General features: G+C 46.3%; 1 protein-coding gene across 2 annotated transcripts in view; it reads left to right on the top strand.

Moving 5' to 3' along the window:
• The window catches only part of LOC144125733 (transcriptional repressor NF-X1-like), a 37,567-nt gene extending 24,447 nt beyond the window's left edge, over window positions 1-13,120 (top strand). For both annotated transcript variants that reach the window (XM_077659388.1, XM_077659389.1), the window contains 5 exons: window positions 1,494-1,736; window positions 4,443-4,627; window positions 5,186-5,387; window positions 10,142-10,287; window positions 12,662-13,120. In XM_077659388.1, coding sequence (XP_077515514.1) covers window positions 1,494-1,736; window positions 4,443-4,627; window positions 5,186-5,387; window positions 10,142-10,287; window positions 12,662-12,899 — 1,014 coding nt within the window. In that variant the 3' untranslated portion in view covers window positions 12,900-13,120. The remainder of the gene's footprint in view (window positions 1-1,493; window positions 1,737-4,442; window positions 4,628-5,185; window positions 5,388-10,141; window positions 10,288-12,661) is intronic.
• Window positions 13,121-13,368: the final 248 nt, after the last annotated feature.

Raw genomic sequence — 13,368 nt, 5'->3', positions numbered from 1 at the left:
GTGCTTGTGCGACCCAGGTTGCTCTTTCCAAGCAGCCTCTCGTGATCCATCATTAACTTAACTGCCACCTGCCACGGTGGTCAGTTTGCTCACTATCCAGTGGGCAGGTTGTGATGGCACCATGATGTCACTTTGACCTGGGTGCTTCTCCGGGGATTTTTCGCTCTCAACACGAACAATACCAATGACGACGCCAGATTTTCTGCAGAATGGGAGTCTTAACGTTCTCCCATTAAAAATTTGTGTTGTTCGTTTCCTATGGTGTATTGCTAGTTATGGGGTGGGCGCCCTCCCTCACGCCACATATGAAGCAGACAAAAATTTGAAAGACGAAAACATGCAGTAAAATGAAGTGTCTGTAGTCCTTTAACAGTGCAATCACAAGGACAGCAGTCTGAATCCAATGGAAATTAAGAGCAAACGGCGCTCCATCCTGTCTTCCATACTCGCCTGTGGTCCGACTGACTATAGCTGCAAACTGAACTGTAAACAGTCCTGTAGTTTTGGATTCCGTGCAACGCACGGCTTGGAGGTTATTGAAAGTTCGCTCTCGCGCTACCAGTCGCTCATCAGAGGAAGCGGCCACCAGCGCAAACAAACTAGGTAAACAGCATGCAATTCGAATTTTCTATAGTGGAACCGATTTGGATGCATATTAATGGCTTTTTTTGATGCCTGGAGCCCCGTGCGTCATGCCATAAATGGACGCCAGCACAGGGTGGGACTACCCGCCGCTCGTCCAAACTACCTCAGGCTAACCCCACCCCAATATTGCATGGTTGTTTTTCCAAAGGTGGACTTCCACACAACGGCACTAAAGTAATCAGAGATGCCGGTAACCTGACCCTCTAACCCCGACACACCACTCAAAGAAACGGTGAAGGCCATCGTTGGGCGCAGTGAACCTGTCACGGGCACGGAGCAAGAAGGGTTGTGTTGCGGGACAAACGCAGGCGTGCATTTCGGCGGTCTGCAAGCCATACCATAGGCAGGTTCTTGTGCTAGGAGTATTGGGACTGGGGTGCTTCATATATCAAGCATCGGTATCGCTCTGCGGCGCAACCTCGCGGCTCCGAGAGGCCATCGCTTCACCAGTTTTTAGTGAAATCTGTATCGAGAATTCCCCTGCATCACCCCAGATCTTCAAATTAACGGGGCTGGTGCAGGGATTTCGAATTAACAGTTCAAATTATCGAGGTTTTGCTGTACACTTATGTGTTACAGGCTCAGTTTTTTCAGTTTTCTAACTAGTTTTTATATTGGGGTATAATATCCAACAATCATTCTAAAATTTAGTGGAGAAATAACCAGAAAATTTGTGTTTTTGTGCAAAAAGTTTGTTGTCGCACATTGCTTGTGACTACATATAGTGGTGTTGCACGTCACATCGCCTTATCTGCTATCCACACTCATGTTAGCTGGTTTTACACAGACTGTTGCAGTCAATGGCTTGCATTGCTTAGCAGCTGCAGTTTTATTCCTTCTCGTCACAGAAGCGCCGCGCCGTGCCCTGCTTTCTGGAGGGCCTCTCGTGTGGTCGGCCGTGCCTTCGTGACTTGGCTTGTGGCCAGCACCAGTGCCAGCAGACATGCCACCAAGGCGAGTGCCCCTCACAGGGTCCTGCTCAGACGTGCTCCCAGCCATGCCCAACACCACGGCCATCATGTGGCCACCCCTGCGGCGAGCCATGTCACCCTGGCACCCCATGCTCATCCTCTTCCACCTGCAAAACTCTGGTACGTAGCTGAGCTAGCAGCAGTGCAATATGGCCAGCTGGCTTGTGCTAGAGGGATAAAAAGCATTGATAAGAGTGCTGGCAAAATAGAGGCATTTTTTGGGGATTCTTCTAAAACTGATGATTGCTTTGCTTATATTTGTGGAGACATTTTTGTTGTGATCAATATTGCTTTACTGTGGACGTGTAGCTTTTTCTCTCTCTTTCTCTCTTCGTTTTAAATTTCTTTTACTTTATGTGCATTTCTCTGCATGTGCTAAATTGTGCAGCCTTTGTCAAAGGTATAAAGGTGGCTCATGCAGTATGCCCAGCATTTGAAAACTCTAGACTGAGCAGTTCCTCCTCCCTCTTTAATGGGGTTTTATGAGCCTGGTGTACATCCTCTACATGGACAAGTGGCATGACTGATGGCCTTTAAGCTTTTGTTCGAAAAAGACTTTGCACTCGCTCCATATGTATGGGATCCTGAAAAAAGGCTTCTAGTGTAAACAAGAAACTAAGATTGCGTTTAAACTTTTGAAATGTTCTGCATACTTACTCTATGTACTATGAGCCTAGAACATGGCATGTAGTATAAATAAAAGATTAAGTGCGTAGTAAGGAATGGATAAATCAGGGAGAAGTCTGTGAAGTGAGTTGGTCTTGATGTGTAACAAGCCAATCATGTCTGTTCTGCCGTGGCCCTGTGTGTTTATGTTACACAGTATGTGCTAGCACTTTGTAGACTGCTAGAAGTGACACTTTTCATCAGTTAACTACTAACTTTTATTCAGTAGCCTTTTATCAATTGAGCTGCTGCGGTAGCTCAGTGGTTATGATGCTCGGCTGCTGGCCCGAAAGACGCGGGTTCACTGTCGGTCGCAGCGATCGCATTTCGATGGAAGTGAAATACTGGAGATCCATGTATGGGCGATATCAATGCTCGTTAAAGAACCCCAGGTGGTCGAAATTATCCGGAGCCCCCCACTACACATTCCTTATAGCCTGTCACTTTGGGACATTAAACCCCTTAAAACCAAGCCTTTTATCAGTTCATTGGCTGCAGTGGTTGGCATAGGTTTGTGTCCATTTTGTCTTCTCATTAGCACTGTGTTTCGTGGAGAGAAACTGTATCCAATTAAACTACCAATACTGAAGTCACTCGGACCAGCTAATTATTTACTGTACAGTTGACCCGGATATTTCAAATTCGGATGTTTGGAATTATTGAATATATCGAATACAGATTATTCCCTTGAATATCTTGTGTGTGTAAAAGTGTATGAAAGTCTCGCAATACCGTATTTACTCACGTAATTTACACGCATTTTTCTTTAAATTAAGGCTTCAAGAAGGGAGTGTGGAATTTATGCGGAAATTTTCTGAACACGTCCTAAAAAATGTTACAAAAGTCATAACGTGCAGTATGTACTATATATTGCCGCCTATAGTAGACCGGGCCACCATCTCGCATCCCTCTCTGACCAGAAAAAAAGTTGACTCCAAATATACCGTATTTACACGATTGTAAGTAGACTCGAATGTAAGTCGACCCCTCCAAACCACATTTCCGAAAAAAAAAAAAAAAACTTCCGAGGTTGTTTAAGCTTGGCCTTGAATAGTTGAACGCGATAGCATTATCCAGCGGCTGCCGTTTATCGCCAGCTGCTATCGGCTGCCGCACGCGGGCATGCCCGTGGGCACATTCGAAAATGAAAACTTATTAGTCGCTGGACTACTCGTCCACACTTGCGCCATCATCCTCACTAGCTCTGCTGTCAAGATCGCTGCTGCTGTCCAACTGCACATCGTCCTAACGTTGTCGTCCAGCGAAATCCCGCACTTCGCAAACAGCCACATCACGACATCGCGTGGAACAGCTGAAAATTTTAGTCGCTGCAGCTGCTACACCTGTATCGCCCGTTGCGAACGTTGAACTTGCGGCCTGGCGCGCAACTGTCCGTTTCTTCGGCATAAAAAATGGCAGCCATCTTGAATGTAGCCGTGAACGAGTGCCGGTTGCTTGCCGGACCTGGAGCACAAATGATGACTGCCGAAGCACTTCATTAAAAACTTGTGAAACGCGGCCAGCAGTAGGCAAATGCTTCAGAGCCAAAGAAAAGCTACACGTGAATGGCGTCGGCTCTTCCGTCGGCTACCGACACTCCCTGGCACCGCTGCCATTCCGAGTGGGGGTGCCGCCTCGATTGGAACAGCGGCCCTTCCATCAACTATCAATGCTCCCTTGAGCGCCGAGCGTGCATTTGAAAGTAAAAAGAAAAGTTGGTTGGACGCTTGAGCTTCCCATAGAATGCGATTGCGTTATCGGGCCGCACTGTTTTGTGGTTCTTGATATCCATTTTGCACCATTACGTGTGTGTTGCTCTGAGATATCTAGACTGCTGATGAGCCACAAGACCATCATTTCACAGGAAGTATGTTGCCTTGGCCAAACGCACTTTATTATGACTGTTTTGTATTAAAGATGTCTTTACTCTAAGCAAGAAAAAGTGTACAGTTGTCTATGGAAAGTAAAATGGGACTGCAATTTCTCTTTACTATATCCATGTTATTCTGTATACGAGTTTATTATAGCAGGGTTCTACTTTACCTTGATTTCATGTACGTCTAGAGTGGCAGTGTGTGTCATTGTATTTGTCCCGAGTATAACACTGCCAGCAGTCTGTGAACAAGCAGTGCAATGAGTGCACCAATGTTATATGCACAGGTGAGCATCTCGTGCGAGTGTGGACGTCGTTCGGAGAAACTTCCCTGTGGCAGCTCAGAGGCACAGCAGCCAGGCTTTCATCAACTGTCAGCATCCTTGCTGGCTTCAACAATCCAGGAGATACAGATGGGAGAGAGTGTCGACATAAGCCGCATAGTCAACCTATCGAGATCCAGGGCTTCCAGGCACGTGTACCATTTTTTATCACAACCACTGAACAATTTTTTTTTTTTTTGTGAGAGTTCATTGCCATCCCTCACTTGCAAGCAACTGCAGTCAGAAGCAGAAATTGCATTCTAACCTTACAAGGCCAGCTTCCAATTTTGGAACTGCATTCAGGGGAATTTTTTTTCTCTTTTTCACTTTCATTGTCATTACAGAAGATGGTCTTTTTCTGTGCTCAGCTTGTCCTGCATCCCGTATTTCAATAATAATTACCTCGCTTATCACAGTTGCTTAGTAGCTATGAAGTGCTTGTGCTGAGAAAGATGACATTGTTTTGAGGCTTACCCTGGAAGCCCCATTTCAGTGGCGGCAAAATTTGAAAATGCTTACGTACTAAAATTTCATTACACATTAATGAAGTGCAGCAAGTTTAAATGAATCTAAAGCACCCCACTATAGCATGCCTTGTAGCCACTCCCTCAGCTTTGATGTTATTACCCGTTGGATTCATTAATTATCATGAACAGTTTGCCTGACAGAGATCAGATGAAATGCAAAGGCCCTCTTTGTTCTTCCAGGTTGGAATGTGACGAAGAGTGTGCCGTGCTGGAGCGCAATCGGCGACTGGCAAGTGCCTTGCAGATTCAGAATGCGGATGTGTCAAACCGAGTGGGTCCGCCGTCTTACTCCGAGTTCCTGAAGGACGAGGCCCGCAAGAATCCCTCCTTTATACTTTCTGTGCACCAGGCACTTACACAGCTGGTGCAGACAGCTCGGCAGGTATGTGTTGCCCACTCTCCCTAGCTAGTAACAACCAGCTGACTACTGCACAACAAGCAGTTGTGAATAGAGTGCACATGTTTACTGAGTGAAAGAAACGTTCATAGCTAGGTTAATTCCACACTAAGCGACGAATAGTATTGATTTTTAGTGAGTGAGAAGTACCATACTTCACTCTAATCTAGGCCGGCCTCGACTTTAAGCAGACACCCGAAAGTTGTAGGCCAAATTAAAAAAAAAAAAACTTGCCTCGAATGTAAGCCAGGCAAAAAAACAATTGAGAACGACAGCAGGAACAGCATGCAAATGGCATTTATTTCCACGAACCTGCTTTCACTCACTCATCCTCGTCATCGCTCACGTTCTTATCACGTGCCCACGCCACCACATGAAGGGAGGTAAAACTGGCAGCCAATGCTCATGTCTGCTTTTATTGCCGTAGGCTATGAATAGTAACGACTACAGTGCCGTCTTCTGTTGGCGTTTCTTGGGAGCGCCACCTACTTGCTACTTTCTTTTGTTTTTATGCTTTGTCATTGTGTTTTATTAATACGACAAAATCCTCGAGTCTAAGCTGACCTAAGAATTTCGTATCTTGTGTTTTGAAAAAACTGCCGGCCGAGATTCGAGTACAGTCAAGCCCACCTCTAACGAACATGCGCGTCACGTGGCGTCCATTCGTTATATCCCGAAGTTCGTAGTTAGTGGACCACAGCTTTAAAAACAGTTGTTTGTCAAAACACAAAATTTTTTCTTTGCGAAGAAGTTCGTCATGGACGTCTGTTTTTGCAGCGCAGTACCGATGAGGGAGGTTTCCAGTTTATTTAAAGCAGAAGTGTGCTATCGCCGAGGCCCTTGGCATAGACAAGTTGTCTGAAGCTCTCTATATAGCTCATTGCTACAGGCACACTTATGGGTGCTGGCTGCTGGCTTCGAAGTTTCATCCTCATTTGATTCCTCCACGTCACTCTCGTCCCGCACTTCAGAAACGATGCCCTCATCCGTGCACAGTTCCGCGGTGTCGGAGTCGTCATCGACAGAAATAAAATCATTCCAACGAATGTCATGACCCCCATGTCGGAGTCGACGACGTGCTGCCACAAATCGCCGCTGGTCTGGTCATCTTCCGAAGCATCAGGCTCGGCATCAGACACTTTTCCGACGAAGCCGGCCTTGCGGAAACAGTTCCGCAAGCAAGTGGCCGTCACCTCCGCCCAGGCCACTTTCATCATCTCTACCGCTGAATACAATGGAAATGGGCACGGTGTTCCCGTCCACCATCTGAATTACAACCAGGGCCCGAGATTTGAACAAAGCCAACGAAACGTCCGCACCGCAATAAGAGTGACAAAAGCGCGCGACAGGGTAGACTTGCAACGTGCACAAGCAGCAATCAAGCTAAAGACATATAGACGCACAGCGCCAGTGGAGAGACCAATGAGGGGCGTCCGTGAGCGTCATTGCAGCCACCTCTTGGCTCCCACGGAAGGCTTACTTCACGGAGTGTGGCATCTGAGATCAGCCAAGGCGGCGGCACGGTTGATCGCGGAGGCCACACATGGATTTCAAGAGAGTGAGGAGAGGGGAGCGGTGTTGCGAGGAGTGGCGGGAGGGCGATCTTGGAAGGCGCGTCGGCAGGGAAAGGGTAGCTCGCTTGAGAGTGGCACGAAACGGGGCGGGCAGTTCACCTGCGATGAGGCTTGGGGAAACATACCGTGCGCCAGGCCAAGGGTGTTGGCCGGGCGCACAAAGGGGTCGGTGGCAGATTATCTCGCGGCACGGCGCCGAGTTTACGCCGTCCGTTTGCTCTAACCAGTTAGCAGGGCTTAATGACGTTAGTTATACGTGTGATTTTGTGCCATTGAAACAATGTATATTTTGACAGTCGCGCAGGTCTCGTGCGTTATAAGCGAAAGTTCGTCTTAAGTGGGGCCGTTATATTTGGGCTCGACTGTAAATACGGTACAAGCATAGCATGTGTAACCAGTTTTCTTTTTGTTTTTTTTTTTTTAGTGTGTGTGGGGGTGGGGGGGAAGCAGGGCAGATTTTCACTTCTGCACAGTTGTATTAGGGATGTGAAAAAAATGTGCTGTTAGTATTACTAAAATGTTCGTTTTACTATTACTTCCGCTAATGTAGCAATACAGTATTCTGTAGTATGTAGGGGTGTGCAACTGTTGAAATGTTTGAATACAAATTGGAAGAAAAACTGCCTTCAAATATTAATACCATATTTACTCGAATGTAACGCGACCACGAATGTAACGCGAGGGGTGACTTTACATGCTGCCCAGTGGGAAAAATAAAACCACGAATGTAACGCGAGGCTTAAGGACGCAAAACATATTCATCTTCCTCGCGTTAGGAGGCCGAGTTCTTAGAAACGGAGTCCTTTTAGCTATCAAAGTCTCCTGGTAACTTCTGCTGCATCAATGTTGTTCGCTGCAGAGAGAATCCATTCCTCTTCATGAACGTTTGGGCCCACCCACGAGATGCTGTGAACTTCCCATCTCCCGAGCAATGTCTAACTTTCCAACGGATCAGCTCAACACTGACCCCCATGAGACGGTTGTGGTGCTCGATAATTAAGTCCGCCATTTTTTTCTGCAGCTCGACGTGATGGCCGTGGCGAGGCCCTCGAAATCCTTTGTGGTCGGGCGCACAATTAAACAGCCCCTCCCGCTGCAGCCGCCATCCGTGGATGGTTGACTCGTTGAGGTCAAGTCTTCGAGCTGCCGCAGAATTCCCGACCTTTTCAGCTAACAGGATCGCTTTTCTCTTAAAACGGCCGTCGTACTGAGCACGATGCATTGCCATCGTGCACACTGAATCAATACACCGCGAGCGACGCCACAAGAACACGATGCAATGACGAACTGAGCGCGAGGTTGCAACGAACACAAAAATGACAGAGAACAACACTTTGACTTTGGATGGATGAGGATTTGGCTTCCGTGGTACCCATGTTGCCAGCATAAGATCGCAAAACTGCGGAAACCGAAACCAAGCTGATTGCTTGAAATGGCTGCACCGCGCCACTGCTTTAGGCCAATCGAAGTGCGATAACGCGAGGGTAGACTTTAAGGGGAAAAAACTCGCGTTACATTCAAGTAAATACGGTATCTGTTCAGTAAGAAAAAAAGAGTTTCAGGCAAAGACAAATAGGCAAACGATATTGTCCATATTTTTTTTTCAACATACTGTATGGTCTTTGCAACCCAAATTAAACAAAACCAGGCGTACCTCACATAATACAACAAAACAAGAAATGTGTACTGCTTGATTAGATAGCATAATGGTGCAACCTGTAATTTGGGCGTGCAAAATGAGTGATAAAATGAAATCTATGAATTGGCACATGACTGGCAACTGAAAATACCTTGCTTGGTAGTAAAACCTGACTAAATTAGGCTTCAAGGGGCCAATAAAAATGCTGAGATTACCCAAGGTCAAGTTATTAAATGTCCCCCTGCCTCCCTCAAAAAAAAAAAAAAACTGCCAAAAATGCTGTACAGCATTATGAGTAGGCTCCATTCTATAAACAGCGAACAACCTGTGATGCGCATTTTCAGCGTGCTCGAAGAACAGAGCAGAGCATAGCTGGGTTCGGACAGCTGGCGAAGGCACAGCCGGTATCTGTCATCTCCGTCGGCTGGCAACGAAGCTCAGACTGAAAGTACGCAGCCAGGATATTTTTTGGCCTAGCAGCAGCAGCCCTCCTGTCATCGTCATTATTTGCACGTCAGAAGTGCATGGGCTACTAATTCACTATGAAGTAGGTGGGGTTCTTACTTGATCATTTGGCGTGGCGAGACACCTCAAACTGGCCCTCATGCCTCCCTTCAAGAGCTTCATATGCGAAATTCTACAAGGGCTTTCCCGCATATCACATTTAGCCAAAATGGAATGGCAGAGCTCCTGCTGGAAAAGTTGTGAAGGTGACAGGACGAGTGCCATGGAGGGTGGGCGTTAAGTATGAAACACGTTTTGAAAGGATCAAACAAAAAGCTGAGTGTGTTCACATTGTGATTGTTTGAAGCAGGCGGCTAGCCATATTGTTTTTTATCAAGCGTGGTGTGTGGGAAAGGCCACCAGCAGAATTTCCCACCAGATCCAAACCTAGCGACGTCCTTCGACTCTTGACTGGTCCACGCGATAAACGACAGCGAAGAGTACACCTTTGTATTTTTTTTTTTTCAGAGACTTTGTACTCATTCTTCAGATAATATGCCCTAATATTGTGGTTCTGCCACGGTCAGATTTATGAGCCAGCAATACTTGGTTGCTGCCAAATATTTGGAAATTTTCAAATAACCATTTCCCTTAATTGAATATAAACCAAATAAACATATGCGATTCATATATGAAGTTTCGACATTTGCACACACCTAGTTAGTATATTATATAGTACAAGTGTGCTATTATTATGATTGTTGTTTTTGTCATATTACAGTACTATGTATATCATAACGTATTAATTAGGGGTGACTCAAGTTTGTTGGGCCACTCCTGGCACAGTACTAGGCTAATGGGGATCACTTTTAGAGGCTTCTGTCCTGCAGTGGACGTAATCAAAATGATGGCGATGGGGAGGAAGAATAAGAAGAGGCAAGATATGCTGTGCATTATGATGGTCGCTATTCCAGCGGTTATTTAGGGACATTTTGTGGCGCACGTAGCAACTCATTGGTGCAGCTTAGTGCACTCATGATGGTGACTTCTCATTTTTTTCTTCTCCCTTTTGCCATGATCAGTCGAAGCAGAAGTTCCGCAGCCACTGCTTTCCAGTCATGAACCGAGAGCAGCGCAGAGCAGTGCACGAGCTGGCAGAGTTTTTTGGCTGTGAAACCCAGAGCTACGACCAGGAGCCTCTTCGCAATGTTGTCGTGTCAGCCTACAAGTGAGTGCACTCTTCGATCTCGTTTCTAGCATGGTACGTCTCTTGCCTCTCTTTCTGTTGCCATCCTTTTTATGTGTGTTTTCACTTTTATGCTGTAGCACTAGTGCATATGAACCCTCTACTGATGCAGTAATCTTCTTGCTTTTAGGTAGCCCCTTGCTTTGGACATTTTCAAAATATCCATATGCCATCTTGGCAACCAACCATGTGCAGGGCTTTTAATAACAATTCTTACAGCTTTGGTGGAATAATATAAAAAAAATAAAAATATAGGAGCAAACAAGACAGTATGGGGGTGCGCAGGAAGTGGGACACAACTCCACATCTGCCAGAAATAATGCTTGGAGTCATGCCGGTGAGCCAGTCTTATTAGAACCAAGCTTTCTTACAACTAAAATTTTACAACTGAGTTGGCTACCTTGAGTCAGAAGGCCGGAATGTTGGGAAAAAAGAACGCAAATATAACAAACTAGAGCTTTTACTGCCTTTTTGTGTGCATGCATGCACACGCACATACGTTTACCTTCCATGTTCTTTTCACGCTGTGATTAAGAACTGCCTGCAGTTGCGGCGCAAGGACAACTAGTGCTTATACTAGTGCATTTTTTTATGAGCCAGCCTGCCAGTGAGCAGCTCTATTTGTATGACATTAGGTGGCTGATATAGTGAGAGCAAAGATAGGAAGATCTCTGGAGGGGGAGATGAAACAAATTTTTCCGAGTGGGCAAAATCATGCGGCAGCATCCTGGCTGCAACGTGGCTGATGGCTATAAGCTCTTGACATTAAGCAGATGTAACTAAAGTGACCATGGTTAATAGACTACTGTGCACACTTTTGGTGCCCTCTTCTAATGGTTGTAAAATAAAAAAAATTGGCAGTGGCTTAGCTCGGCTATGCCATGATATACGTAGCGAGAGGTACGTTTCCCTGGCGCTTCCCTGGCTGAGCTTGTTTTTTGGAAACACGAATGGTGTGATCAGTCACACGATGGGCCATCACATCCCCTTCTGTTGGTTCCCGTTGACTGACGCCTTCCATAGGCTCCATCTCAGCGGCTATGCGCCGTCTATTACACTCTGCTGTCTGGCATCTTCATTTGGCAAGGCGTTCCTCTCTCTGTTCGGGAGTCTTCGCTGCTCTCTTCACCTTCTGACGCTCATTGTCTCTTTGTTGAGTAGCTAACGCCAGGCGACAGCCTCAGGATCGGAAGAGTTAATCATCTCTTGTCTATACCGCCGTTTAGCAGCGGCTGGACTCTCCTTCTCTGCATGCATGTCAAACGCTGTGATAGAGATGCCCATTACATCTCCGCCTTTTATACGCAATGCTACGCATGCGACGTGCGGTTTGGGTGATAGAGCGGTGAGGCAGCGACGAAGAATGCGGTGTAGCTGTGGGGTCTCTCTGGTTACCATGATATCGACGCATGCACACAACTGCTCATCCGCGTGACTTAACGCTCGGCTCCAACGGTGGAGCAGGCACGCGGCAAAGCGCTCGCCGCATCTTGCTCCTCTCTGGTTGCCATGGTAACGGCGCATGCGCACAACTTGCCTCTCCCATGCACCGCGAAATGCTCGACTGGTAGCCCTGTGTAGCTCTCGCTACAAAACGTGTTTGTGCATGGAATGTTTAGTTTTGTGTTGCAAGCTTTGGCTGGTGAAGCAAGCCACAACAAGGCCCAAGGTTTTGTACCTATGTCATAATGTCTTGACAGCCCTTGAAGTGGTTGGCATTTCCGTGAAACAAAGGAAGTAAAGGGACTTCAGCGGCACATACAGCATGCAGAACAGATAACTGAGAGCGCATTAGGTTAGTAGAGTGGTTTCCAAGGGTAAGAAGACTTGACAGGGTATTTGAGATAGTCAGGTGTGGGGGTGAAGGTGACATTTAAGAATTTGTTGGGATCAGGGGCGGCAGACAGCACTGGACATCGCTAATTGGAAATGAGTGGGAGAGGTCTTTGTCCTGCAGTGGACATTGCTAGATTAGCAGTGATGATGATGGCCATAAAATACCACTCTTTGAAGATCAGGACCTTCATAAAAAGAAAGAGCTTCAAGTGTTGCAGGGTGTAGGGTAACCAACACATCAGGGCATGCTGCATTGCCATGGCAACTTGAAAAATTGTTTTTTACTGTTGCACATGCACTGCTGTAGTGCAGATTTTCACAGATTATGGAGAAAACAGTATAGCCAGGATACATTGCAATGATTTAACTTATGATTGCAAACATCAAGGGGGCATACTGCTTATCAGCTGGGTTTAGTATTGTGTGGTCATCTGAACAGATAGCGAGAAGTGGACAAAACACTATTTTCTTTCCTCTGTTTGGTTAACGAGGTAAGTGGCCATCCTTTTGTGCTTCACAGGGATCGCTGCCGGATTCCAAGTGGCAGTGTGGTTGCTGTTGTCCAACGCGAAGCAGCGTGCACTCCCCAGAGAAAAGGACCTGCACCGTTACCTCAAGGCCGTAAGCGTATAAACACTGTAGTCCCTTTGAGCACACCATTGCCCCTCACCTCCACCCTTGGCCAGTCGGCCTCTGCTGTGCAGTCAGAGGCACCACCATCTTCATCTATGTTGGACTACTTCAACTACGACTCGTGACCCGTCTTCGGTTCATACCTGCTGAATGGTACATAGCACTCCTATTCAAGGTTGCAACGAAAGAACATTGATGCAAATCAAATGGTGCGATGCCAGTATTGTATGATGCATGTTGTATAATTTTCTTGTTTGTAATGGCATCATGCAGCAATGGTCAACTTACCTTACAGGAGGTTGTTGGTGCTTAATTGCAGTTTTTGCAATAAATTGTGTTGGTTAGATTCCGTAGTTTTTGCTTCATTCATTTTGCATCATGCACATTCATGCGTATTGGACCAGTGCCTGTTTTTTTTCCGTTTTATACGGCAACATTATTCTTGTTCTTGTTAAAAGCTAGTAAATCTCAAGATAAGACAGTGCAGCATTCTTATTGACAGTACAGCGTGTTGCCGTCTTCTTCTCTTCATCATTTTTGCACTCGTTAACCATGAATACATACCAACTAGCCAAACTTCTTACCTTAATGAAA

The sequence above is a fragment of the Amblyomma americanum genome, chromosome 3 (assembly GCF_052857255.1).
Source record: "Amblyomma americanum isolate KBUSLIRL-KWMA chromosome 3, ASM5285725v1, whole genome shotgun sequence".
In the NCBI taxonomy this organism is placed as follows: Eukaryota; Metazoa; Arthropoda; class Arachnida; order Ixodida; family Ixodidae; genus Amblyomma; species Amblyomma americanum.
Note: the sequence above shows the minus strand (reverse complement) of the source record. Positions and strands in the feature narration are given on the sequence as shown.